Source organism: Ochlerotatus camptorhynchus, unplaced genomic scaffold (assembly GCF_037179485.1).
Source record: "Ochlerotatus camptorhynchus isolate MF236.1 unplaced genomic scaffold, CSIRO-AGI_Acam_v1.1 ptg000062l, whole genome shotgun sequence".
Lineage (NCBI taxonomy): Eukaryota > Metazoa > Arthropoda > Insecta > Diptera > Culicidae > Ochlerotatus > Ochlerotatus camptorhynchus.
This window is the reverse complement of record NW_027040552.1, coordinates 3,832,602-3,854,323: the sequence shown is the minus strand read 5'-3', so window position 1 is coordinate 3,854,323 and position 21,722 is coordinate 3,832,602. Positions and strand designations below refer to the sequence as shown.

The following is a 21,722-nucleotide window of genomic DNA, read 5'->3' as shown; positions in this document are numbered from 1 at the left end:
CTTGACTCACCTAGATGCCGCAATACGTCATCGGAGTTTGATGCCCAGTTTCGAATTTCAAAGCCGGCATTCGAATGGATGAAACGGATTTCTTTAGCTCGCCGTATAGCTTCTTCCTCAGTATCTACGCTGTCATTCCCGCACGTCACCACCAAAGGCAACCGGTTTTTCGCGGAACATACAAATCACAGCAGGGAGTGAACTATTTAACATGTCGGGACCCTTGAGCAAATTGGAATCCAGCGACACTCCATTAACTGTTGCCGCAGTATCCCATGTCAGGTGCACCTTTCCTGGCTTTTTGGGATTCAAAACGACGTTCAGCGGTAGATACAACACTCTAGCGAAATCTGCCGGTCTTCGTCCGACTCTAGGATAGGTACAGTCGACGTACAAAACTCCTCTAGCGTATACTGTACACCCAACAGGTCATGGAACTCCTTGTTGGCGAAAAGGTGTAAATTTTCCAATCCTATTAGCACCCTCGGTGCTTCTCCATGGTAGTCTACGACTGGAAGGTTTCGCATATGTCCGTAACGTTCTGCGATCTCGTCAAATCGAATGCTTTGTTGTGGTAATACAAGTTCTCTAACGGTACGCGCATGTGAAAGTTGATGCTTAGTCGTACTTTCCCTGGCGGATATCGATAGGTTCAATCTCATCGACTGATCTTCGACCAGCTCTTGTACCAGCATTGGGTTACACAAGTGGTCTTGCAGTCCAGCTGCCTCGAGGTGGTCGCAGAGTTGCTTAACGGTGATCCCGAAGTATAGAAAGGTTTCAAGTTTGTATAATCTCGGTGATTGTGCCTTCGAACCTTCGCTACTAGCGTCTTGCGTAGCTTTTCCGGATTGCCAAAGAGTTTGCGTAAGTCATCCATTACTTCGGGCACCGAACCAGGTATCAGTAGCGGCTTTGGACGGCTTCCTTAGCAAGACCCTGTAGACTGTCTTGAAGTATCTTCAAATTATCCGTGTTGGTGAAACCGCATGCAGCTGTGGTGTACTCATAGCAGCTGATAAAAAGAGGCCAAACTTCTAGTTCTCCCCTAAAAGTTGAATTGAAAAAAGTGAAAACCTACCTAACTACGAGTATAACCTAACGTGCTAGATCACGTATGATCTGATGATTTGATCTCAGACAGGTGTCTCTGAACCTTTCCAGGATGAATACTCTCCGTTCTTCTAATGTCTGAATTCCAGCCAGGAGGTGGATCTCAGAATTTCTAGTCCGCGGGGGACTGTTTAGGACCATCCTAAGGATCTTGTTCTGATTGTGATGCCATTCAGAGAGACTCGGAACGTCCTGTCTGATAGATAGTTGTTTATGATCTTCACTAGGAAGATTGGAAGACCGTACTGCTGCAATTTGAACACCAGGCCATCATGCCAGACATTGTCGAACGCGTTTTCAACGTCCAACAACGCCATGGCAGATGTTTTCGAAGCAGACTTGTTCCGTCTGAGAATGTTTGTTGCTCGAGTCAGCTGGTGGACGGTCGAACGGCCTTTCCGAAAACCAAACTGTTCCTCGAGTAACAAGTTGTTTTCATCGGCAGATGTTAGGAGCCGGTGGTACAGTGCTCTTTCGAACAGTTTTGATAACCCTGAGAGAAGGCTGATTGGTCGATAACTTGAAGGAGAGGACGGATCCTTCCCAGGTTTCCGGATGGGTATGACTTTAGCTGACTTCCAACACGAGGGGAAGTAGCCAAGTCTGAGGCACTGATTAAAAATCAGTGCCAGATGGTTGTAGAATCTGGAACTCAAGTGTTTGAGTTCCAAATTCAGGATGTTGTCGAAACCTGGTGCCTTCATGTGTTTAGATGATTTAATATAGGCCAACAGTTCGTCAGCCGTAATCTCGGATTCCTCTGGAAAAATGTTAGGAAAGAAGATTGGTTGCATTTTCAGCATTATGGGAGCTGACGAAGTGTTGACCTATCGCGGCAACCTTCTCTTCAGGAGTTATCAGATGAACCACTGGGTTGCCAGGACAATCCAGTGGGGTCAGTGGTGGAATGAGCCTAGGCTTGTTTTTAAGAATTTCCAGAAGGGCTTAGCACAACCTGGGAGAGAGCGGATCTTACTAGCAAAATCGTTATTTTTGAGATCCACCATCCTGGCCTGAATGATCTTTGTTAATCGATTACAATTGGTCTTCAAGTTAGGCAGGCCAGTACGCTGGTACTGCCTACGAATGGTGTTACGGAGTCTAATGAGATCTTTGGTAGGGCTGTCAAGGTTCAGAGTGTTACTCACCTGTCTGGATACTGGCACGTGTTGTTCCCTGGCCCGGGAAATCGCCTCCTCGATGGTTTGTAGACACCGGTCATCATCTGCGAACATCCCCGGTTGGATATCGTAGTCGATGGGTGTGTCGACGCAGTGTTGATATTGCGCCCAGTTGACTCGATGGTAGTTGCACCGGGAAGCTTCGAATCGGTTTACCGACGATCCAACTTCGGCCACCACCGGGTAGTGGTCCGAGCTCAGCTCCTGGAATGTCACAGGTTGCGAGATGTTGTGTCCCATGTTGCTTACGAAGATGTCGATGGTCGCATGGACCCCAGACCGACTTAACCGGATGGGAGAGTCCGGGGCCAAGATGGTATAGTGGCCCTCTTGCAGGTCTTCATTGAGGATGATGCCGTTTCTATTACTCCGACCGTTGCCCCAAGCTTGGTGTTTTGCGTTCAGATCGCCAGCGATGATAAAGTTCCCGCTCCACCGGGTGAGTTTGATGATGTCTTTGCGGAGGGCCACTGACGACCCGTCCCTGATGTTGGTTTGCTTAGAGCAGTAGGCCGCGATGATGGTGATTGGGCCAAGTAATGTGCTCACCTCCACTCCGATGGCTTAAATTGTTTTCAGCTGGAAGTTTGGTAGCAGCCGGCAAATGATGTTCCGTCTTGCAGCGATGGCCACTCTTCCACCTCCAGAGCAGGTGCGATCAAGTCTGACAAGCCGGAAGTCGGGAAGGAATACGTTCAGTTCGGGCTTCAAATGCGTCTCGGTGATGATAGCAATGTCGACCTCCTTGGTGTTGAGGAAATCGAGTAGCTCTCTATGCTTGTTCGTCAGTGAGCAAGCGTTCCAATTTGTAATTTTTATAGCTTCACGGTCCATACTTGGTGACGAGTGACAAGGCAGCATGAAGCTGTTCAGATCGAGTCTTGGAATTGGCTGGGCCGCAGCAGCAGCGAGACGATGCTGAACTGTCCGACTGTTGGGAACCATTTTGATGCTCGCAGGATTGGCTTGTTGGTTGTTGAGCGGAAGCGGGGCTAGGTTCGGAACATGTCGACGGCGCTGGAGAGCTGGGTACTGGACTTCCGTTAGTACAGGAGGCGAACGATGATTACGGAGGTGACCGAGCTGGTTGTTGATTGTGGCCTTCCGACGGATATTAATGAACTCCACTCGCTTGGGACATCCGCGATTGGAGGCTTGGTGGTTTCCACCACAGTTGACACACGTTGGCTCGATGTCATCGACTTGCTCACAGGACGCAGTTGAGTGAGTTCCAGCCCACTTGCCGCAGTTTGTTTTCATGTGGCAGTTTTTAGTGCCATGGTTATATGAGAGGCAGTTCATACACTGCGTTACATAACGATGTTGGGGTTTGTAATGCTCCCAACTGATGATGACCTGAAACAGGTCCCGGATTTTGGATCTCAGAGCCACAAGACTGGTGGATCCCTTCGTGAAATGCACCAGGAACAACTGATCACGGAAGCTGGTGTTTTCGTTGGGACGCCGGTTCATCTGGAACACGGCCTCAGGTTGGAGCCCAAGCCGCTCCACTTGCGGTCTTCACCGCAGTCACCTCGAACGACGGTAATCCACGCAAAACCACCTTCAGTGGCTTGCTCGATGGCAGATCATGCGTGAAGAAGTCCACGTTGTTGTTCTTCAGGAAACATGCTATTTGTTTGTACTCCTCCAGGCTGGAGCACATGATTTTGGTACCGATGCTGCAAAGCTTGAAGCGAGGCAGCAGCTTGTGTTTTGCCAGTTCGGCACCCAGCCGCTCTGGGAATCCGCTCTCGTCTTGCAATGGGAACGGCGTCACCATCGCCATTTTCTTCCGGGAGTACTGCATACTGGTTGGCTTGCAGTACTCGTTTTCCGGCGTCATCCTGCGACGCGCTGGGCTTGATTAGCACCTTCTTTGAAGGGCCCGCTGCTGGCTCATTGGCACGCTTACGCACCATTTGTTTCGTGTTTGCAAGTTCAATTAAACTTGCCAGAACGCGAGAAGGTGGCGACACTTCCACGGCGCAACGCGACAGCACAAAACGAAACAAAATCGAATCGAGAACTCGAGCGAAAATACGGACTGAACAGCTCGACAGTCGAGCAAAGAATAATATGAAAGTAGATGCCAATTGATAGCGTTGTTATCTCAAAATTGACGAAAATCCATATGGGAATGATATGCGATTATGGGCAGTGTGTTGTTGAACCGATGGGGTATACACATTGCAGAGGGTAGTGTTGTGTACACACAGCGCTAGTAGTCTTCCATCCAGGCTCTTCTCTACGTGGGAGAACTTGATGTGCTCTTTGAGAGCAATAGCCATTCCTCTCCTTACTTGGTCGACGTTGCAGACAACATTGTAGCCGGACAAGTTAAGCTGATCGTTTTCCACCTCGTGCAGGAATACGATGTCCAGTTCCATCGTGCGAACGGCATGAGGACATAAGCGCTTTTTCGTAGCTGTTTCGTCTCCAGGCTTAAAAGGTCGTAGAGGCTTATTCTTGTGTAAAGGGCACTTGCGTCGAGTTTGAGTTTGAGTAAATCCTAAACCCTATCATAATCAAGAGGCTTATAGTAACATTGCTTGAGTATCGTGTGTTTTGTGAAACTTAACATCGTTATCAACGTCACCGTAGGGGCCGGTTTTGAATGGTTGCAATAACAACGCGATCGTAGCTTGTATGATATGATATGAGGGGCTTGGTGGCCTTAGAGCGACCATTTTTGCTTACTGAGTACAACATCATGAGTTTAATCTCAAACCCCTCCACATTCAAGATTCGTTAATCGCTTTATTTGTTAAAGTGAATGCATAGGAATAACAACAAATCAATCATTGGTGTGTTGTAATAGAAGGAGCTCGTTTACCTAGTGCTTACTGAGCAGAATATCATGGGTTCAATCCCAAGCTCCTTCGCGTTATATGATCGTTAGGACATCAATTCAGCTTATCGTTTACCAAAATTTCCTGTACTTCTATGAAGATTTACAAAGTTGCTTATTAATACTATGAAGTTTGGTGCACTTCTACGAGATTCCCTGAAGTTCTAAGAATTTCGTTGATTTTTTGTTAAGTTCCCTTTAAGTTCTGCAAAATTTCCTAAACTTCTACGTAATCTCCTGATCTACTCCAAGTTCATTAAACTTTAGCAAAGTGCCCTGAAGGCCCCGGATTGAAATTGAACAAAGTTAACTTCAACAAAGCTCTCCAAACATGTAAAAAGCTCCTACTTCGACGAAACCCCATTCAAAATTATCTCCTGATATATTTAATTAATGATCTGACAGTTTCCTATACACTTTTGCAATCTACTTCCAACTATTTCTATTCACTTCTGATCTACGTTCCTACCATTCCTCCATTTTTTCCCATTTCAATTTCTCACACTTGACCGGCGATCCAACTGACCATCTTCATGTAGCAACAACGGGCAGTGAAATTAATTACACCGCCCTTAACCATTATTCAATCACTCAATCAAACCGCGCCAATCTCCGGCACCCGGAGGAATCATTCGTCGTCCAACAGAAACAACCATTTTTTAACCCATTTCGATTCTCTCCTATTCTCCCCCTAGAACTACCGGATATTCGACCTGGAGTCGTGCATTGCCACCGTCAGCCTGGAGAAGCTGTGTGAGCTGTGCAAGCACATCGATTCGTGGCTCGGCAGCGGCAAGGAGAAGATCGTCGTGCTGCAAGACAGGTGAGTTTGCTGACTGGGAGACGGATTTGCATGCATTGTAGATGGACGAGGAATGCCTTCGTCGTCGTCGAGCAATGTAGAAGATAATCGCTCATCATTCGCTCAGTGTGTCTTCCAAGTCATGGTGATTTCTAATAGGTTGACTGCTGCCACCACTACTGCTGACGTTTGAGACCTCTGGCAGCCCTTTGCAAAGCCGAGGGGTGATAATTTAATTTGAGATGCACCCAGTGCACCTACATAGCAATAGAGAAGAGACTACCGTAGGCCAGTAATTTATGGTAGGTGACTTCATCTCTTGTATCGAGTTAGAGAAGAGGCCACACACCGGTTTCCACCCCCTAAGCTTGTGTGTATCTGCATTGCAGATGAAGAGTAAGATAAACTTTCAAACTGCGCGCCAAAAGTCGAGTGCGAAACATGAAAAATTGCATACTTACGGGCGGCGGCGCAGTTCAATGTCAGATGTCAGTGCTGCTGATCAGGTCGGGGCCCGTTCATCTAAATGCAAATAATATAACTACCACCTTGCGAAAAAAAATGCAGGTATTAATTTGCAAAACTGGAATTTAATCAAACTTGTATTTGCGTTCATCGCTATAACCAGATTTGCAGCCATGAATAATTTATGAGAGTTCATAATTGATACTTTTGGCGAACGTTTTTTTTTCGGCAACGTCATTGATTGGTTTGTGTATGCCCTAAATCGATTTACTACGGAATGACGAGAAAAATGTTTCAAGAAGCAACTGGAACACCAACGGCGAGTGTATTCGGTTCCAGGTACACCTTACACGGGCAGGCATGTAAATTAATACACCTCTTTGCCGTGGTGGCGGTGCGCTATAAGTCGATTTTATGCATGTCGTCGCTCGCTGGCGGCACAACACCAAACACGGACTAAAATAAATAAAGTTAAAAACATACACCCGAGAAGAATTATATGCATGTTCGTTCGTCCAGTCACATCGCAAGGCTATAAAAATTTAAATTTGACGCCGCCATGAATAAACAACGAACCCCCGAACGGGGACGAATGTGCGAACCGAGGTGGTGACCAATGGGGATGATGGCTTGGACGCAAAAGCCGCGTTTTTACGTGCGTGAAAATGAAGCAAAACTTCATCCGAACAGCTTTTTATTCTTTGTAATTGTAGCTTCGAAAGCTTGCCTAGCAGTTTCCGTTAGATGTCCACAACATTTTTAGAATAGTCTTACCTCTCTCCCACAGCAAAGTCCAGCAAATCGAAATGACAGCAAATCGAAATCCCCTCATCCCCACACAAACATAAAAATCGATAATACACTCTTTAGAACCTTCTTGAGGGTAGGCCAACTAGACAGATTTTGGTCTTAATGAGGTTTTGGTGGATGTAATAAAGGCAAAGCTATCTTGAACAGGATTTTATGAATGTTGTTTTATAGAAGCCTTGTAGTACTTCATAAACCGTTAAATATTACTTGGGTAATCTTCGTCAGCACCTCATCAATCAGCTGCTGATTAAAGTCTGGTCACCAGGTTGCCGAATCGTAAAAATCGCTTATGGGTCCAGTACAAGAGAAACAAAGGAGAACCAACGCTAGCGATCCCTGTCAAACTTTCTTATTGAGATTAAGGGACGCCAGATTTGAAGACATGTCTTCATTTTGAAAATGGCCAGGTAAATGTGACATGGCAGTTGGATACCTGTTGATTTTTAGTACCTATTGAATAGTATATAAGTCGTAGATAAAAGATGGATTTTTCAGTGGTGTTGAGTACTTGGCACTGGTGAAATAAATCAACAAACTCAAAAAGCTCTTCATAAGGGATTCCGTTAATAGGTTCGACAAAATTAAAAGATTAAACATGTCATGTTTAGTGAAGATTTTTGTAGATATGATGAAACCGAAGAAGACTTCCGAAGACTTTTTATATTTTAAGCAGATATGGAGATTTTTGCTGTAGAAATGAAAATTTTGACTTAATCTAACTGAAATGTTCGATTGAAGCTGGAGATCATTTGAATACTGGGGTTACAAAATGGTGAGTTGAAGGAGCGAATACCTAGCTCTGGTCTCGCAAGTTGCTACCTCTCGCCTCCTCGAGTCATATGATAAACATGGACACAGCTGGGTGGCGTAGCCTGGGCAATGTTGCCAGTCCGGCAATAGCAAAGTGAAGAGATGCGTCGCGAACACTGGCGCGGTAACCATAGTACGGTGATAGAGGTACTGTTTCACCAAACCCGAGCGTCTGTTCACCACGTTAGGAGGGGCTGATCACTGTCCTAGTGCCAGCGTGGGACTCTAAACAGAGCTGTGCACGATGTTCCCCCGGCTAGACAGACCTACCCGACGAAATAAGGACTACGATTGGAAACTCGGAACATGGCACTGCAAATCGCTAGTCTTCGCGGTCTTCTACGATAGGTTAATCTATGACGAACTTCACCCACGCAACTTCGAAGTCGTAGCACTGCAGGAACTTTGCTTGACGGGACAAAAGGTATGGAAAAGCGGGCATCGAGCGGCTACTTTCTACCAGACCTGTGGCACCACCAACGAGCTGGGAACCGGCTTTGTAGTGCTGGGTAAGATGCGCCAACGCGTGATTGGTTGGCAGCCGATCAACGCGAGAATGTGCAAGTTGAGGATTAAGGGCCGTTTCTTCAACTACGGCATCATCAACGTACACTGCCCACACGAAGGGAGACCCGACGAAGAGAAAGAAGTGGGCTATGCGCAGCATGAGCAGGTGTACGACGGCTGTTCGCAACGTCATCGGCTTCATGAACGGTCAGATAGGACGGGAGGCAATGTACAGACCGGCAATCCGGCCAAACAGCCGAAATCGAACGCCGCGACCCAACATTGAGCAATTATGGGACACCGGAGTTGCCCTGGATTACCCACGGAAGAGCAGCTTGGCGCAGCTACTCTTGAAGATGGCTGGAGGGACATCCGTTCCACAATAGGTAGTACTGTTGCAGCAGCACTAGCTACTGCGATCCCGGACCGAAGAAATGACTGGTTTGATGGCGAATGCAAACTGTTAGTAGAGGAGAAAAATGCAGCACGAGATTGAATGTGGAGCGATACAGACAAGCGCGGGACAGACAAAACTCGGTTTCCAGAAGGAAGAAGCGTCAGCAGGAAGGCCGAGATCGCGAGGCGATGGAAAATCTGTGCCGCGTAAACGACACACGGAAGCTCTACGAGAAGCTAAATAGTTCGCGCAAAGGCTACGTGCCACAAGCCGATATGTGCAAGGACTTTTGGACAGTAACCTTCTCACGAACGAGTTGGAGGTGATTGAGAGGTGGAAGCAGTACCATGACGAGCACCTCAATGATGATGTAGCAGAAAACGAAGGTGGCAATCTACAAAAAGGGTGACAAGTTGGATTGCTGCAACTACCGCGCGATCACACTGCTGAGCGACGCCTACAAGGTACTCTCCCAAATTATATGCCGCCGCCTGTCACCATTTGCAAGATAGTTCGTGGAGCAATACCAGGCGGGATTCATGCTACCACGGACCAAATTTTCGCGATTCGGCAGGTTCTGCAGAAGTGCCGCGAATACAATGAGCCCACACATAATTTGTTCATCGATTTCAAATCCGCATACGACACAATCGATCGAAATCAGCTATGGCAGAGTACGGATCTCCAGATAAACTTAAGCGATTGATCAAGCTGACGATGGGATCGAGTAATGTGCGTTGTTCGAGTATCGGGGACACTCTCGAGTCCCTTTGAACCGCGAAGGGGGTATGGCACGGTGATGGACTTTCGTGTCTGCTATTCAACATCGCGTTAGAAGGTGTGATCAAAAGAGCTGGGATAGACAGTAAGTTTCGTCATCCATCACGATACAAGACGATTTGGTGAGCAACTTCGTGTAAAGTTTTCGGGTGCGGGTTTTCGCAGTGATGTTTTGCTTTTCATTCCGGTTTGGGGCTTTTTGCACCTTATAAACAAGTAACGCTGCACGCTTCATGGTTTTCTGCACAAAACCGACTGACACCTTGAACTTTTCAGCGACATCTCGAATTGACATGTTTGGACTGTTCTTGAACTGTTGCAGCACTTTCCTGGCCATTTTACTGCCCATTGGACCACTTTTACGACCACTCTTTTCCTTCCTTCAGGCACTCAGACGCTCCTTGAAGTTTCTTATCACACGAGACACAGTTGTATTTTTTTAACTACACCGTTCTAAAAATTCATGTAAATTTCGGCGAGATATACTGCCGGTACTCGCGTAATTGCACAGTGGTACAGAATGCAGATTTAGCTGGAATGATATGTTTTGAGCCTGAAATTGAAACTTTAGACTAAAAGTCTCTTCTACAAAGTTGTTCCTTGTAGTTAGGCCCTCATTTTTATGACAATGAATTCTAGGGTGGTTCTTATTATCATTTAAATCAAATATCTAACTTTTTTGTTTGAATAAATTAAGGTATACATTCTTCGGCAAAGTTATAGCTGAGCTAATTTCAAGCAACTTCGTTGAAAACAATTTTTTTGTATCTCTTAAATTGGCCGATTTAGAGCTATTTTCTTGAATTGAGTTAGGGTGGCTCTTAAAAAAACAGGTTTTTTGCTCTATTTTTCTTATTTCGAATTTCTCAGCAGAGGTGTCTTTAGATAACTTTTAGATCTTAAGAAGGCGCAATTTTTTGCTGCACAAAGCTTGTCAATATCTTTCGCCGATCAAGAGTTATTGACGTTTGTATACTAAAAATATACACTTTTCAAATGTTAATATCTCTGGTTGGGGCAAACAAAAAAAAAGTTTTTTTGTAGCATGTGAAAGGGCGTATGTTATTCTCCATAATATGAAAAAATTGGAGGTATGTTATTTTTTAAACTCGTATAAAATCAATTTGAATTTATTCATATTTTTTACTATATTTGAGTATATCTTTTTTATTAGAAGAGATACAGGCAACAAATTCAGCTATAAATCATTCTTCTTAAAGAGTTTTAAAAGTCTCTAGAAGATAAAATTCATGCGAATTTTCAAATAAAAAAGTTATTGCTAAAAAACTATTTTTTCCAGGAACACCCTAAGTCAACTCCGAAAAATTACTCTAAAATGAGAACGTTAAGAGATAGAAAAAAAATTTCTTCAACTAAGTTGCTTGCAAGTAACTTATCTACAACTTTGTTGAACAACACATGTTTATATTTTGTAGAACAAAAAAGTTAGTTTTAAAAATTCCCTAATTTGAGGACCACCCTGACGTTTACAAAAACCAAAAGAAGGGAATTTTTAAGAACAAAAACTTCTTCGAAGACACTAAATGTCCAAATATTGAAACAAATGTACTAGCACATTTTATATAAATTTGTCATTAGAGTGGTCCTATGAAATCCATCTTTTGCCAATAACTTTTTTATTTGAAATTTATCATGAAAGTCATCTTCTAGAGACTTTTAAAACTCTTTAAGACGAATGTTTTATAGCTGAATTTGTTGCCTCTATCTCTTCTAATAAAAAAGATATACTCAAATATAGTAAAAAATATGAATAAATTCAAATTGATTTTATACGAGTTTAAAAAATAACATACCTCCAATTTTTTCACATTATGAAGAATAACATACGCCCTTTCAAATGCTGCAAAAAAACTTTTTTTTTGTTTGCCCCAACCAGAGATATTAACATTTGAAAAGTGTATATTTTTAGTATACAAACGTCAATAACTCTTGATCGGCAAAAGATATTGACAAGCTTTGTGCAGCAAAAAATTGCGCCTTCTTAAGATCTAAAAGTTATCTGAAAACACCTTTGCTGAGAAATTCGAAATAAGAAAAATAGAGCAAAAAAACTGTTTTTTTAAGAGTCACCCTAACTCAATTCAAGAAAATAGCTCTAAATCGGCCAATTTAAGAGATACAAAAAAGTTGTTTTCAACAAAGTTGCTTGAAATTAGCTCAGCTATAACTTTGCCCAAGAATGTATACCTTAATTTATTCAAACAAAAAAGTTAGATATTTGATTTAAATGATAATAGGAACCACCCTAGAATTCATTGTCATAAAAATGAGGGCCTAACTATAAGGAACAACTTTGTAGAAGGAACTTTTAGTCTAAAGTTTCAATTTCAGGCTCAAAACATATCATTCCACCTAAATCTGCATTCTGGACCACTGTGAATTGTCCCATCTTTGCTTGATTTCCTATTCATATGGGACAGATATGCTTTTATGGGCAGTATAGCGCACATACAATTAACGCTAGATTTGGCACGGTTAATTTACGTGATATTTTGTAAACGATTTCGCTGTTTATGCCAAGTATAGCTCAAAATTAAAATTCAAAAAAAAATTCTGTGTTGTGCGTTTATTTACTAGGCTCAGTCGTGTGTGACACTTTGCGGAGCCAAAAATCAGTAATTTTTGATGAAGTAATTAAATTGGGTTGCTAGCGTAATGCTTAATTAAAACAGCAAAATAGGTTTATCTTCCATTTAATTCGACTTAAATAATTTTAGTATCCATGACAGATACGTATGACGAGAATGACACTGTTGAAGACTGCACATTGTAGTTGAAATACGTATCTGTCATGGATACCAAAATTATTTCAGTGGAATTAAATGGAAGATAACCCTTTTTTGCTGTTTCATGTAATTTTTTAATTTAATTTTTAAACAGCAGTAGTTATAGGTTAGTATTGGGTAACAATTACTCGTGGTCGAGGTTAATGGGTAACAATGTCGATTGGAAGGAGCTACACAGTTCGAAAAAGCAGTGTAAATTTCTGTTCAGTATGATGCACATAATGAAGCGTCGCATATCATATAAGTTTACATTATATATCACTTTTGTCCAACCACTACTCGCTAGATGCACATCTCTACAGAATAAACCTCGTTGACAGCAATATGTAGGTGCAGAACCGGTTATGATGACATCGATCACACAGTTTGGTATTGCCCGGGTAATGATGCCTTCAGAGCACAACTGTTGGATACCCTAGTGGCCCGAGGTAGACAACCCTTCCGTGAAGTAAGAGATGTATTGGGAACCCATGATCTTCCCTACATGCAGGCAATCTACGAATTTCTTTGTTTGTCTGAATGTTAGAGTTTGATGTGTTCATCCCCTCCTTTCCAAACAATTTCCAGCCATTGTGTCCCAGTCTTATTATCCTTCTGTTTCTGTGCTACTTGCCCCTGCCCAGCCAGGATTTGGTCAACCGTCCGAGAGTTCTGAAGGAGGCTTCAGAAACCAGTTTCCTACACAGATAAAAATTCTGAATTTTAATAGTGATGTAAACATTCATTCACGTAAACTTGTATTTCATTTCACGCAACCGAGCAACTTGTAAACAATGTTGTTTACAACAATGGGCTTTTGTTGTTTACAACAATGGGCTCAGGTACTACTCTCGGACGGTTGACCAAATCCTGGCTGGGCAGGGGCAAGTAGCACATCAAACTCTAATATCAGACAAACAAAATAATTCGTAGATCACCTGCATGTAGGGAAGATCACGGGTTCCCAAAACATCTCTTACTTCACGGAAGAGTTGTCTACCTCGGGCCACTAGGGTATCCAACAGTTGTGCTCTGGAGGCATCATTACCCGGGCAATACCAAACTGTGTGATCGATGTCATCATAACCGGTTCTGCACCTACATATTGCTGTCAACGAGGTTTATTCTGTAGAGATGTGCATCTAGCGAGTAGTGATAGACAAAAGTCTTGACATCACGCGAATGAAGCCCCGACTTACATTCAGACCTTTGGACCATGCTCTCGAAGAACCATTTGGAATAATGGAATGTAACCACCGCCCAATCGTTTTGCCAACTTAAAAGATAACTCTGACGTACTAATGTGAAAATTCATCATGTGAAATTCTTCTATCATAAATCTCGTCTTGTTGTGCGCCCACCTTTGCGAGAGAGTCTGCCTTCTCATTGCCTAGGATTGAGCAATGTGAGGGGACCCATACAAAGGTAATCATACATGATCTTTCGACCAGCAAACTCATCTGCTCCCTAACCTTTTAAAGGAAATAAGATGAGTGACTACCTTGTTTCATCGACCGAATAGCCTCAATCGAACTAAGACTATCCGAGAAGATGTAAAGCTTGCTTCAGATAGAATTGGAACAAAAACAATTGCCTGTATTTCAGTTATTTATTATTGAATTCAAGATCTTTTTTATTCAAATGTAGCGTTTTCTTCATACTTTTAAGAAAAAATACGGATAAAATTATTCGTCACGGTTTCGAAGGAATTCTCGAATTTTTCCTGTAACACGGCTCATTAGGCGGCGCACACCTTCTTCGTCCATCGTTTTAGCTATCTTATTCCACCAGGTCTTCATCTGATTGATGTCTTTGACAACCTTTCCCTTTGCCTTGAGTCTCCTCTTCATGATTGCCCAGTATTTCTCAATAGGGCGGAACTGGGGGCAGTTGGGTGGGTTAAGGTTTTTCGGAACAAACTGGACCCCTTTCTCCGCATACCATTCTTGAACGACTTTGCTGTAATGACAGCTTGCCAAATCTGGCCAAAACATTACGGGATGGTCGTGGGATCGAATGAACGGCAAAATTCGTTTTTGGAGACACTCTTTTTGGTATAGTTCCGACGTCATTGCCTTATTTGTAACGAAAACTTTCGTTTTTTTGCCACAGCTGAAAATGCCCTGCCAAATCATAAATTTTCGTGCAAATTTGTCGACAAAAACAAATTTAAATTTGGCTGGAACATCCCCCCGAGTCGTTGCCAAGTAAAATTTTTGACCTGGGATTTGCCCGAAGTCAGCCTTGACATAGGTTTCATCGTCCATCAGAAGACACCCGTCGAACTTGGTCAGCACCTGGTCGTATAGCTTCCGCGCACGGATTTTGGCCACACTATTCTGTTTTATGGTCCGATTTGGCTGTTTGCTAGCTCGATACGACTTGATTCCTTCCCGGAGTCGAGTTCTCCTCACGGTACTATGGGCAGCACCGAAATTTCTGGCCAAATCACGGTCCGACAGATTGGGATTCCTCTTAATCGTCTTCAAAATCTTACCACGCAGTTTCCGGTCGACAGTTCCACTCCGACGATTGGCTTGAGGCTTCCGAATCGTCGTCAATGTTTCCTTATACCGTTTGATAACGCGCCATACGGTATTTCTGGGCAATTTCAGCTGTTTAGCTAGCCTAGATGCAGACCACAATAGATTTTCCAAATAACTGTGCACATTTTTTTCCCTTCTTTCGGCTTCCATGTTGATTGTTTACAAAGTACAGTCGATTTGCGGAATGTCAAAAATACATACGTGAAGCTGACAAAATTCCCGACACGTGGGCGCCAAGAACTTCCAAATCCGTCCACCAGGAGCACCACAATATGAGCAAAAGTGTGTTCCAATTCAAAATGAAGCAAGCTTTGTCTGTGGGCAGGTCCGAAATCATCCCCAATGCGAAGTTGATTGCTGCTATCTCAGCAACATAAACGGAACAAGGTTCCTGAAGTTTTCGAAAGGCGGTTGAGTATTCATTGAAGACGCCGAAGCCAGTGGATCCATCAATGCGTGATCCATCAGTGAAAAATCTTCTATTGCACACAGTTGTATTTGTAATTCCAAGCTGTTTAGCGATCCATCGGTGGGACACCTCTGAATTTTTTATTGTAAGTGTACACAATTTTTTCACGGACAATTTCTTGTTTCGACGACATGTTCCAGTCACTTGATGAATAACTATGAAACTTGACAGATGTAAAAAAAAATACAATATGAATAGGATTTACCCAAATTTTCAGGTTTTTACTCATACGGTTCAAAAGTAACAGAAGATGCCATTTTATCGAATACACCCTTTATAGCACGGAAACGGCACTTCTGATCGAAATGACTTCTGAGACAAAGTTGTTGATAAAAAAATTCTATTTGGTAAAAATAAACAAAAAATAATGTTTTTAGGTAAAAAGTAAAAACTCAAATATCTTAATATGTCCTTTTCCGCTTTTGGAAATATGTTTTTCAAATAAAAACATATGTAAAATTCAAAGTGTTTTTTGTTAGGGTAGATGTACCAGTTATGGCTATACGCTCCTATTATGGTGTACTCCAATTATGGCTTAGTTTTATTGAGACATTCGCTTTTGAATGTATATGGGCATTTTGTATATGAAGATCCAACATTCAACATTAAACCAAAAGCACCAGCCCTTGTAACGTTAAAAGGAGCTGAAACATTCAGAGAGTGGTTATCGCACCAAAAGAAACGAGCCTGAATGTTGCCTGTCTAATTAATTAATTAATATGTCCATAATACTAACTTGAATTGTGATGCTGTCTTCAGCAAAGTTGTTCCTCATAGATTAAGCTACGTGTGCTGAAATTCTGAGCTTAATCTAGTTTGCTGAACCAGTTCTATGCACGAAATAGATGAGGAGTATTATTTCTCCATACATTACAATCAATATCCCTATGTAAATTCGAAATCAAAAGCACCAGCTCGTGTTACATCCGAATGAGCTGAAATTTTCAGAGAGTGGTTTTCTCACCTAATGGCACAAATTTGGCCCATTGAAAAAAATTACAAAAAAAAATTGCCCCGTATAAATGTGGGCCAGTCTAGTACGGCAGTATGAAAATTTAATAGAAGTTGGAAATGAGCGAAGGGACATTAATGCGACAGCATTATTCAAACGCACACTTCTTTACCTAACTCATACATGAATCGATGAGAAGACTTGAAGTATTTCTTCAAATATACAGGTCTGTTGAAGTCACACAAAACATTCGGAAAGCTTGATTCAGAATGTAAAAAAAATTACACGATTTAAATCGCAAATTGAGGTCGATAACATTCTTCCAGCACTGCATTTTTTATCTTGGTCACTTTAACACTCTTGGGGCATTCGCAACTTGTCCGGAAAGAGATTTGAACTCGTGACTTTGGCGTTTATCCACTACGCCGGGGCTGTCCCATTCCTTTATCATTCAAAACCATAGACAACCATTCCTGCGTAATGAATTTTCACTCCATAAGGGGTAAATAAACTCTTTCTCTCGCAAACCAAAGACCAACTAGTCTGCTCTACTCACTCACAACCGTCATCACCGGCCATGCTCCATTCGATCGGTCAGCTCAAATTCATCGTAACTTTAATGCGCCATAATTCGCAACTTACCCCCAAGTGCCAATAGCTGTCCAATTAGTCGGGCTTTCAGCGCCTCGCCTATGGCCAGCCAAACTTGAACCAACCAAGTTGTGCTTCCAAGTACCCACTCCGCGCGCCACCGGTACCAAAAATGGTCAAAATTCATTTCGAATAATTTATGAAAATCAGTACCTACCTTGCCAACCTCTCTTTGCATGGCTGCGGGTTCGATGTCGTGAGCTCGCGCGTGATCTGCAAAGCGACAAAATTATATTTTATGGTATCTTTCTTTTGCATATTTTTTCCCTCGGTGATCTCCTCTATCTTTTTCACTTTTTTTTTTTTATAGGTAATGGTTCAAGTTTTGCCATGTTTGGACCGAGACCGGCTTTTATACCTTTACGCACAGCACTCACGACGATCGCGGTGATGCTTCTTTTTTGGGCGATGTCTAATTATCAGAAAATAATAATTACGCAAATAACGATAATCATAATCCAAGTAGGCAGTCATGGCGTAATAAAAAAAAACTGCTGAACTCATGCGTTGTCGATCACAGTAGGCGCCGTGTACCAAATCGACACAGGTGGCTTGGAAGATGCAGATTGTTGTTATTTATTTCTAACCATTTGATTCTGATGTAAATTGTGCTCTTCATTCATTCCAGGGAGGACAAACAACGTCTCGGTACCGCCATCGCTGCCTACCTAGAATACCAGAAAATATGCGGCTCCAACTTCCCGCAGTCCAACCGTACCAAAGCCCTTCAGTCCCCCGGTTCTGACCTCAGCGGTCGTCGCACGCCCACCTGGCTCGATCTGGACATCTACTCTACTCAGAAATTCCTGGAATCCGTGGCCGGCCCGCTGCGGATCCCTTCGCACAAACGTTACATCAAATACTTTTCCGGTCTCCTGTCCGGTACCATCAAAATGAACGCAGCCTCCCTCTTTCTGCGGGCCATCATCGTCGAGTCGCCACCCTGCCTCCACTACCGATCCGTCACCGTCAACAGCGAGTGGCGAAGTTTTATCAAAGTCTACGAGGGCGTGCGGTGTCTGTTCACGTCGGACATCTACGTGATACCGATCACCACCCGGCAGTTTATCTACGAGATCAAACACCCGCTCCGGTTGCGAGGGGACGTCCTCATCCGGTGCTACCAGATCATACCAAATAACAACAAACTGCACGACGAGAAGGAACTCATCTCGGGCGTGCAGTTTCACACCTGTGCCATAACCGAGAACGAAGTACAATTCGCCAAGATCGAGCTGGACCTGGCGTGTAACGGTAAGCGTTTTCAGTCTCCTGAGACAACTAATTTGAGCTGCCTGTTTTTTTTTGTTGCAGATGACCGGTTTCCGGCCGATCACAAAGTCAGACTCTGCTTCAATACGACACCAAATGAGAGGAGTGCGATACTGGTCTTTCAGAATCCGCTCGTACGGATAGAACCCATCATCGAGGGCGGAGACCACCTGGAATCGATCAACGAAGGTGAGTTTGGATTTCTGCTTTAACTCTCCATGGTAATCCAGGGCTTCGCGTTGCGGTATTTCTTGAAATATGCTAAAGTTTGGGTGTATAGGGGAAAATGCAGCTTCTGATCCGTAGTTTGTAGGTAACAGGTCAAACGAGGCATACATGTTGTTTAGGAAAGACCAACAACCAACACTACAAATACTATTTTTGTACCTGTGAATTTCACGCTGTATTGTAAATCAATGGCTTATGTTGGACCATAACTCACTTGGTTCGATGGTACTGATTGGAGCATTAGTGCACAAGTTGAGGGTGTGATTGTCTTTAAACTAGTCTTTATGTATGAATCAAAACAAGAAGCTATGTTTGAACTTTTGACGTAGGATTACGTCTTTTGGCAACATATTGGGGGTGCAATTTCAAAAATCAAAATCGACCGCGTTACGAAAAGTGGTCAGGTTTCGACCACTTATAATTCTGTCCATAGCTGATGGATTTTAATTCTTAACAAGCTAATCGATTGGATTTTTTTCTACCAATCTGCTAAAACTAATACTTTATCAATTTTCAATAGGTTACTATTGAAAATTAAACGAATCTCCAACTTTTGCAATGGTGATCAAAATTATCACCGATTGCCGGCAAATAGGACTTTCCCTAACACAGATTCCAAAATCGAATTCCATCCAGTCTCGCCGAACGGTGTGGTAAGTGTCATCAGCAGCAGCAGCAGCAGTGCTTTCGGCGCGTGGCGTTGAACATTTTTCTTCAGTACACAACAAAAGGCTCCCCACAAGCAGCTAGCTAACAAGGCTGCCCTCAAGAGCCCTCAATTCACTGAAGAAGGAGAAAGAAGCCGCACCGCTACTGATCGGATTCAGTTGTTCTTCGTGAGCCGCTGTGGACCATCTATCCCAAGTGCATCACCCTCGTTCCAAAAAACTTACAGCTCACCAGTCTCATCCGTGTTGAACACCCTAATAGCTCAGCATTACTCAATCATCACGACAAAATGTTCCTTTTCCGGACAACCAGTTTAAGAGTTAATTTTCATTGAACGTTCGCTCGCCTTACTGCCAGCCACATCTTTTTGATAATGTACCCAGCAACCAAACGTTTGTGGTCAAATGCGTAACAGTATTGAAGTGGTGCACCAAAATTATCGCAATGACCGACTACCACATGACTTTGTCAATCAACCGGAAACACTTTGAATTAAGATAAGGTTTTCTCCAGAACGCTAGAAAAAAGCAAAAACAAATCTCGAATGTATATTACATGCTTACATTTATTTGTACAACATCACATTTAAGATGAGACATAATCAACAATAGTACGCCACAGTACTCGGTTTGCGCTGCCGCTCTCCATCCTCGGTCATGCCCAAGGCTCGCTAGATCACGCTCTACCTCGTCCGCCCATCGTGCTCTCTGCGCTCCACGCCTTCTTGTGCCAACCGGATCAGTAGCGAACACCAACTTTGCAGGGTTGTTGTCGGGCATTCTTGCAACATGCCCTGTCCACCGCATTCTTCCGGCTTTGGCCACCTTCTGGATGCTGGGTCGCTGCACTCTACGAGCTCGTGGTTCATTCTTCGCCGCCACTCACCGTTCTCCTGCACACCACCGAAGATCGTCCTTAGCGCACGTCGCTCGAAAACTATGAGTGCTTGCAGGTCCTCCTCGAGCATAGTCCATGTCTCGTGTCCATAGAGGACAGCCGTCAATAAGGATCCAAGGTAAACGAATTCCTTCACTACCTCGAAAGTATCCCCGTCTACCGTGACATTACTTCCTAGACGAATCCTGTCATGTTCGGTTCCGCCTACTAGCATGTACTTTGTTTTTGACGCACTCACCACCAGTCCGACCTTTGCTGCTTCGTGTTTCAGGCGGGTATATAGTTCTGCCACCGTTCCAAATGTTCTTGCGATAATGTCCATGTCGTCCGCAAAGCACACAAATTGACCGGATTTCATGATTTTCCATAGTTCTGTGTGGACGATACTGTCGTATGCCGCCTTAAAGTCGATGAACAAATGATGCGTTGGGACCTGGTATTCACGGCATTTCTGGAGGATTTGCCGTATGGTGAAGATCTGGTCCGTTGTCGATCGTCCGTTGATGAAGCCGGCTTGATAACTTCCCACGAACTCGGTCATTTTAGGTGATAGACGACGGAAGATGATCTGGGATAGCACTTTGTAGGCGGCATTCAAAATGGTGATCGCTCTGAAGTACTCACATTCCAAATGGTCGCCTTTCTTGTGAATGGGGTAGATTACCCCCTCCTTCCACTCCTCCGGTAGCTGTTCTGTTTCCCAGATCCTGACTATCATCCGGTGCAGGCCGGTGGCCAATTTTTCTGGGCCCATCTTGATGAGTTCGGCTGCGATACCGATTGTTGTTTTTGAGCTGCTGAATGGCATCTTTAACTTCCCTCAGCGTGGGAGTTGGGTCAGTTCCGTCCTCTGCTACACTGACGTAGTCGTTTCCTCCATTGCGCTGGTCTCCCATTCAGGTGCGCATCGAAGTGCTGCTTCCACCTTTCAATCACCTCACGTCAGTCCGTCAAGAGGCTTCCGTCTTTATCCTTGCACATTTCGGCTCGCGGCACGAAGCCGTTGCGGGATGCGTTGAGCATCTGGTAGAACTTCGTGTTTCTTGGGAACGGCACAGCAGTTCCATTTCCTCGCACTCCGCTTCTTGAAGGCGGCGTTTTTTCTCTCGAAAGATGCGGGTCTGCTGTTTCCGCTTCTGTTTATACCGTTCTACGTTCTGTCGAGTTCCATGCTGCAGCATTACCGCTCTGCTCCTCCAAAATCACTCTGCACTCCTCGTCGAACCATTCATTCCGTCGACTTCTTTCCACGTACCCCAAGATGCTCTCGGCTACGTCGGTGATGATGGCTGGTTTTACTGTACTCCAGCAGTTCTCTAGAGGGGGCACATCGAGCTCGCCCTCCTCTGGCAACGCTGCCTCGAGATTCTGCGCGTATGCTAAGGCGACATCCGGTTGCTTCAGTCGCTCTAGGTTGTACCAACAATCAATACGAAACTAACGATTTTGAATTGGCTCACTACTTGACTAGCCTATTGGTCCCAAGCAAATCGACTAACGTAACCTTATTCTAGTATAAATTCCAGTACTACACTA

At 43.8% G+C, this 21,722-nt stretch overlaps 1 protein-coding gene across 9 annotated transcripts in view; it reads left to right on the top strand.

The window, feature by feature from the left end:
- Positions 1-21,722, top strand: part of by (blistery) — an 854,610-nt gene that overhangs the window by 681,504 nt on the left and 151,384 nt on the right. For all 9 annotated transcript variants that reach the window (XM_065239770.1, XM_065239771.1, XM_065239773.1 and 6 more), the window contains 3 exons: positions 5,841-5,968; positions 17,749-18,374; positions 18,435-18,581. In XM_065239770.1, the coding sequence (XP_065095842.1) occupies positions 5,841-5,968; positions 17,749-18,374; positions 18,435-18,581 (901 nt within the window). The remainder of the gene's footprint in view (positions 1-5,840; positions 5,969-17,748; positions 18,375-18,434; positions 18,582-21,722) is intronic.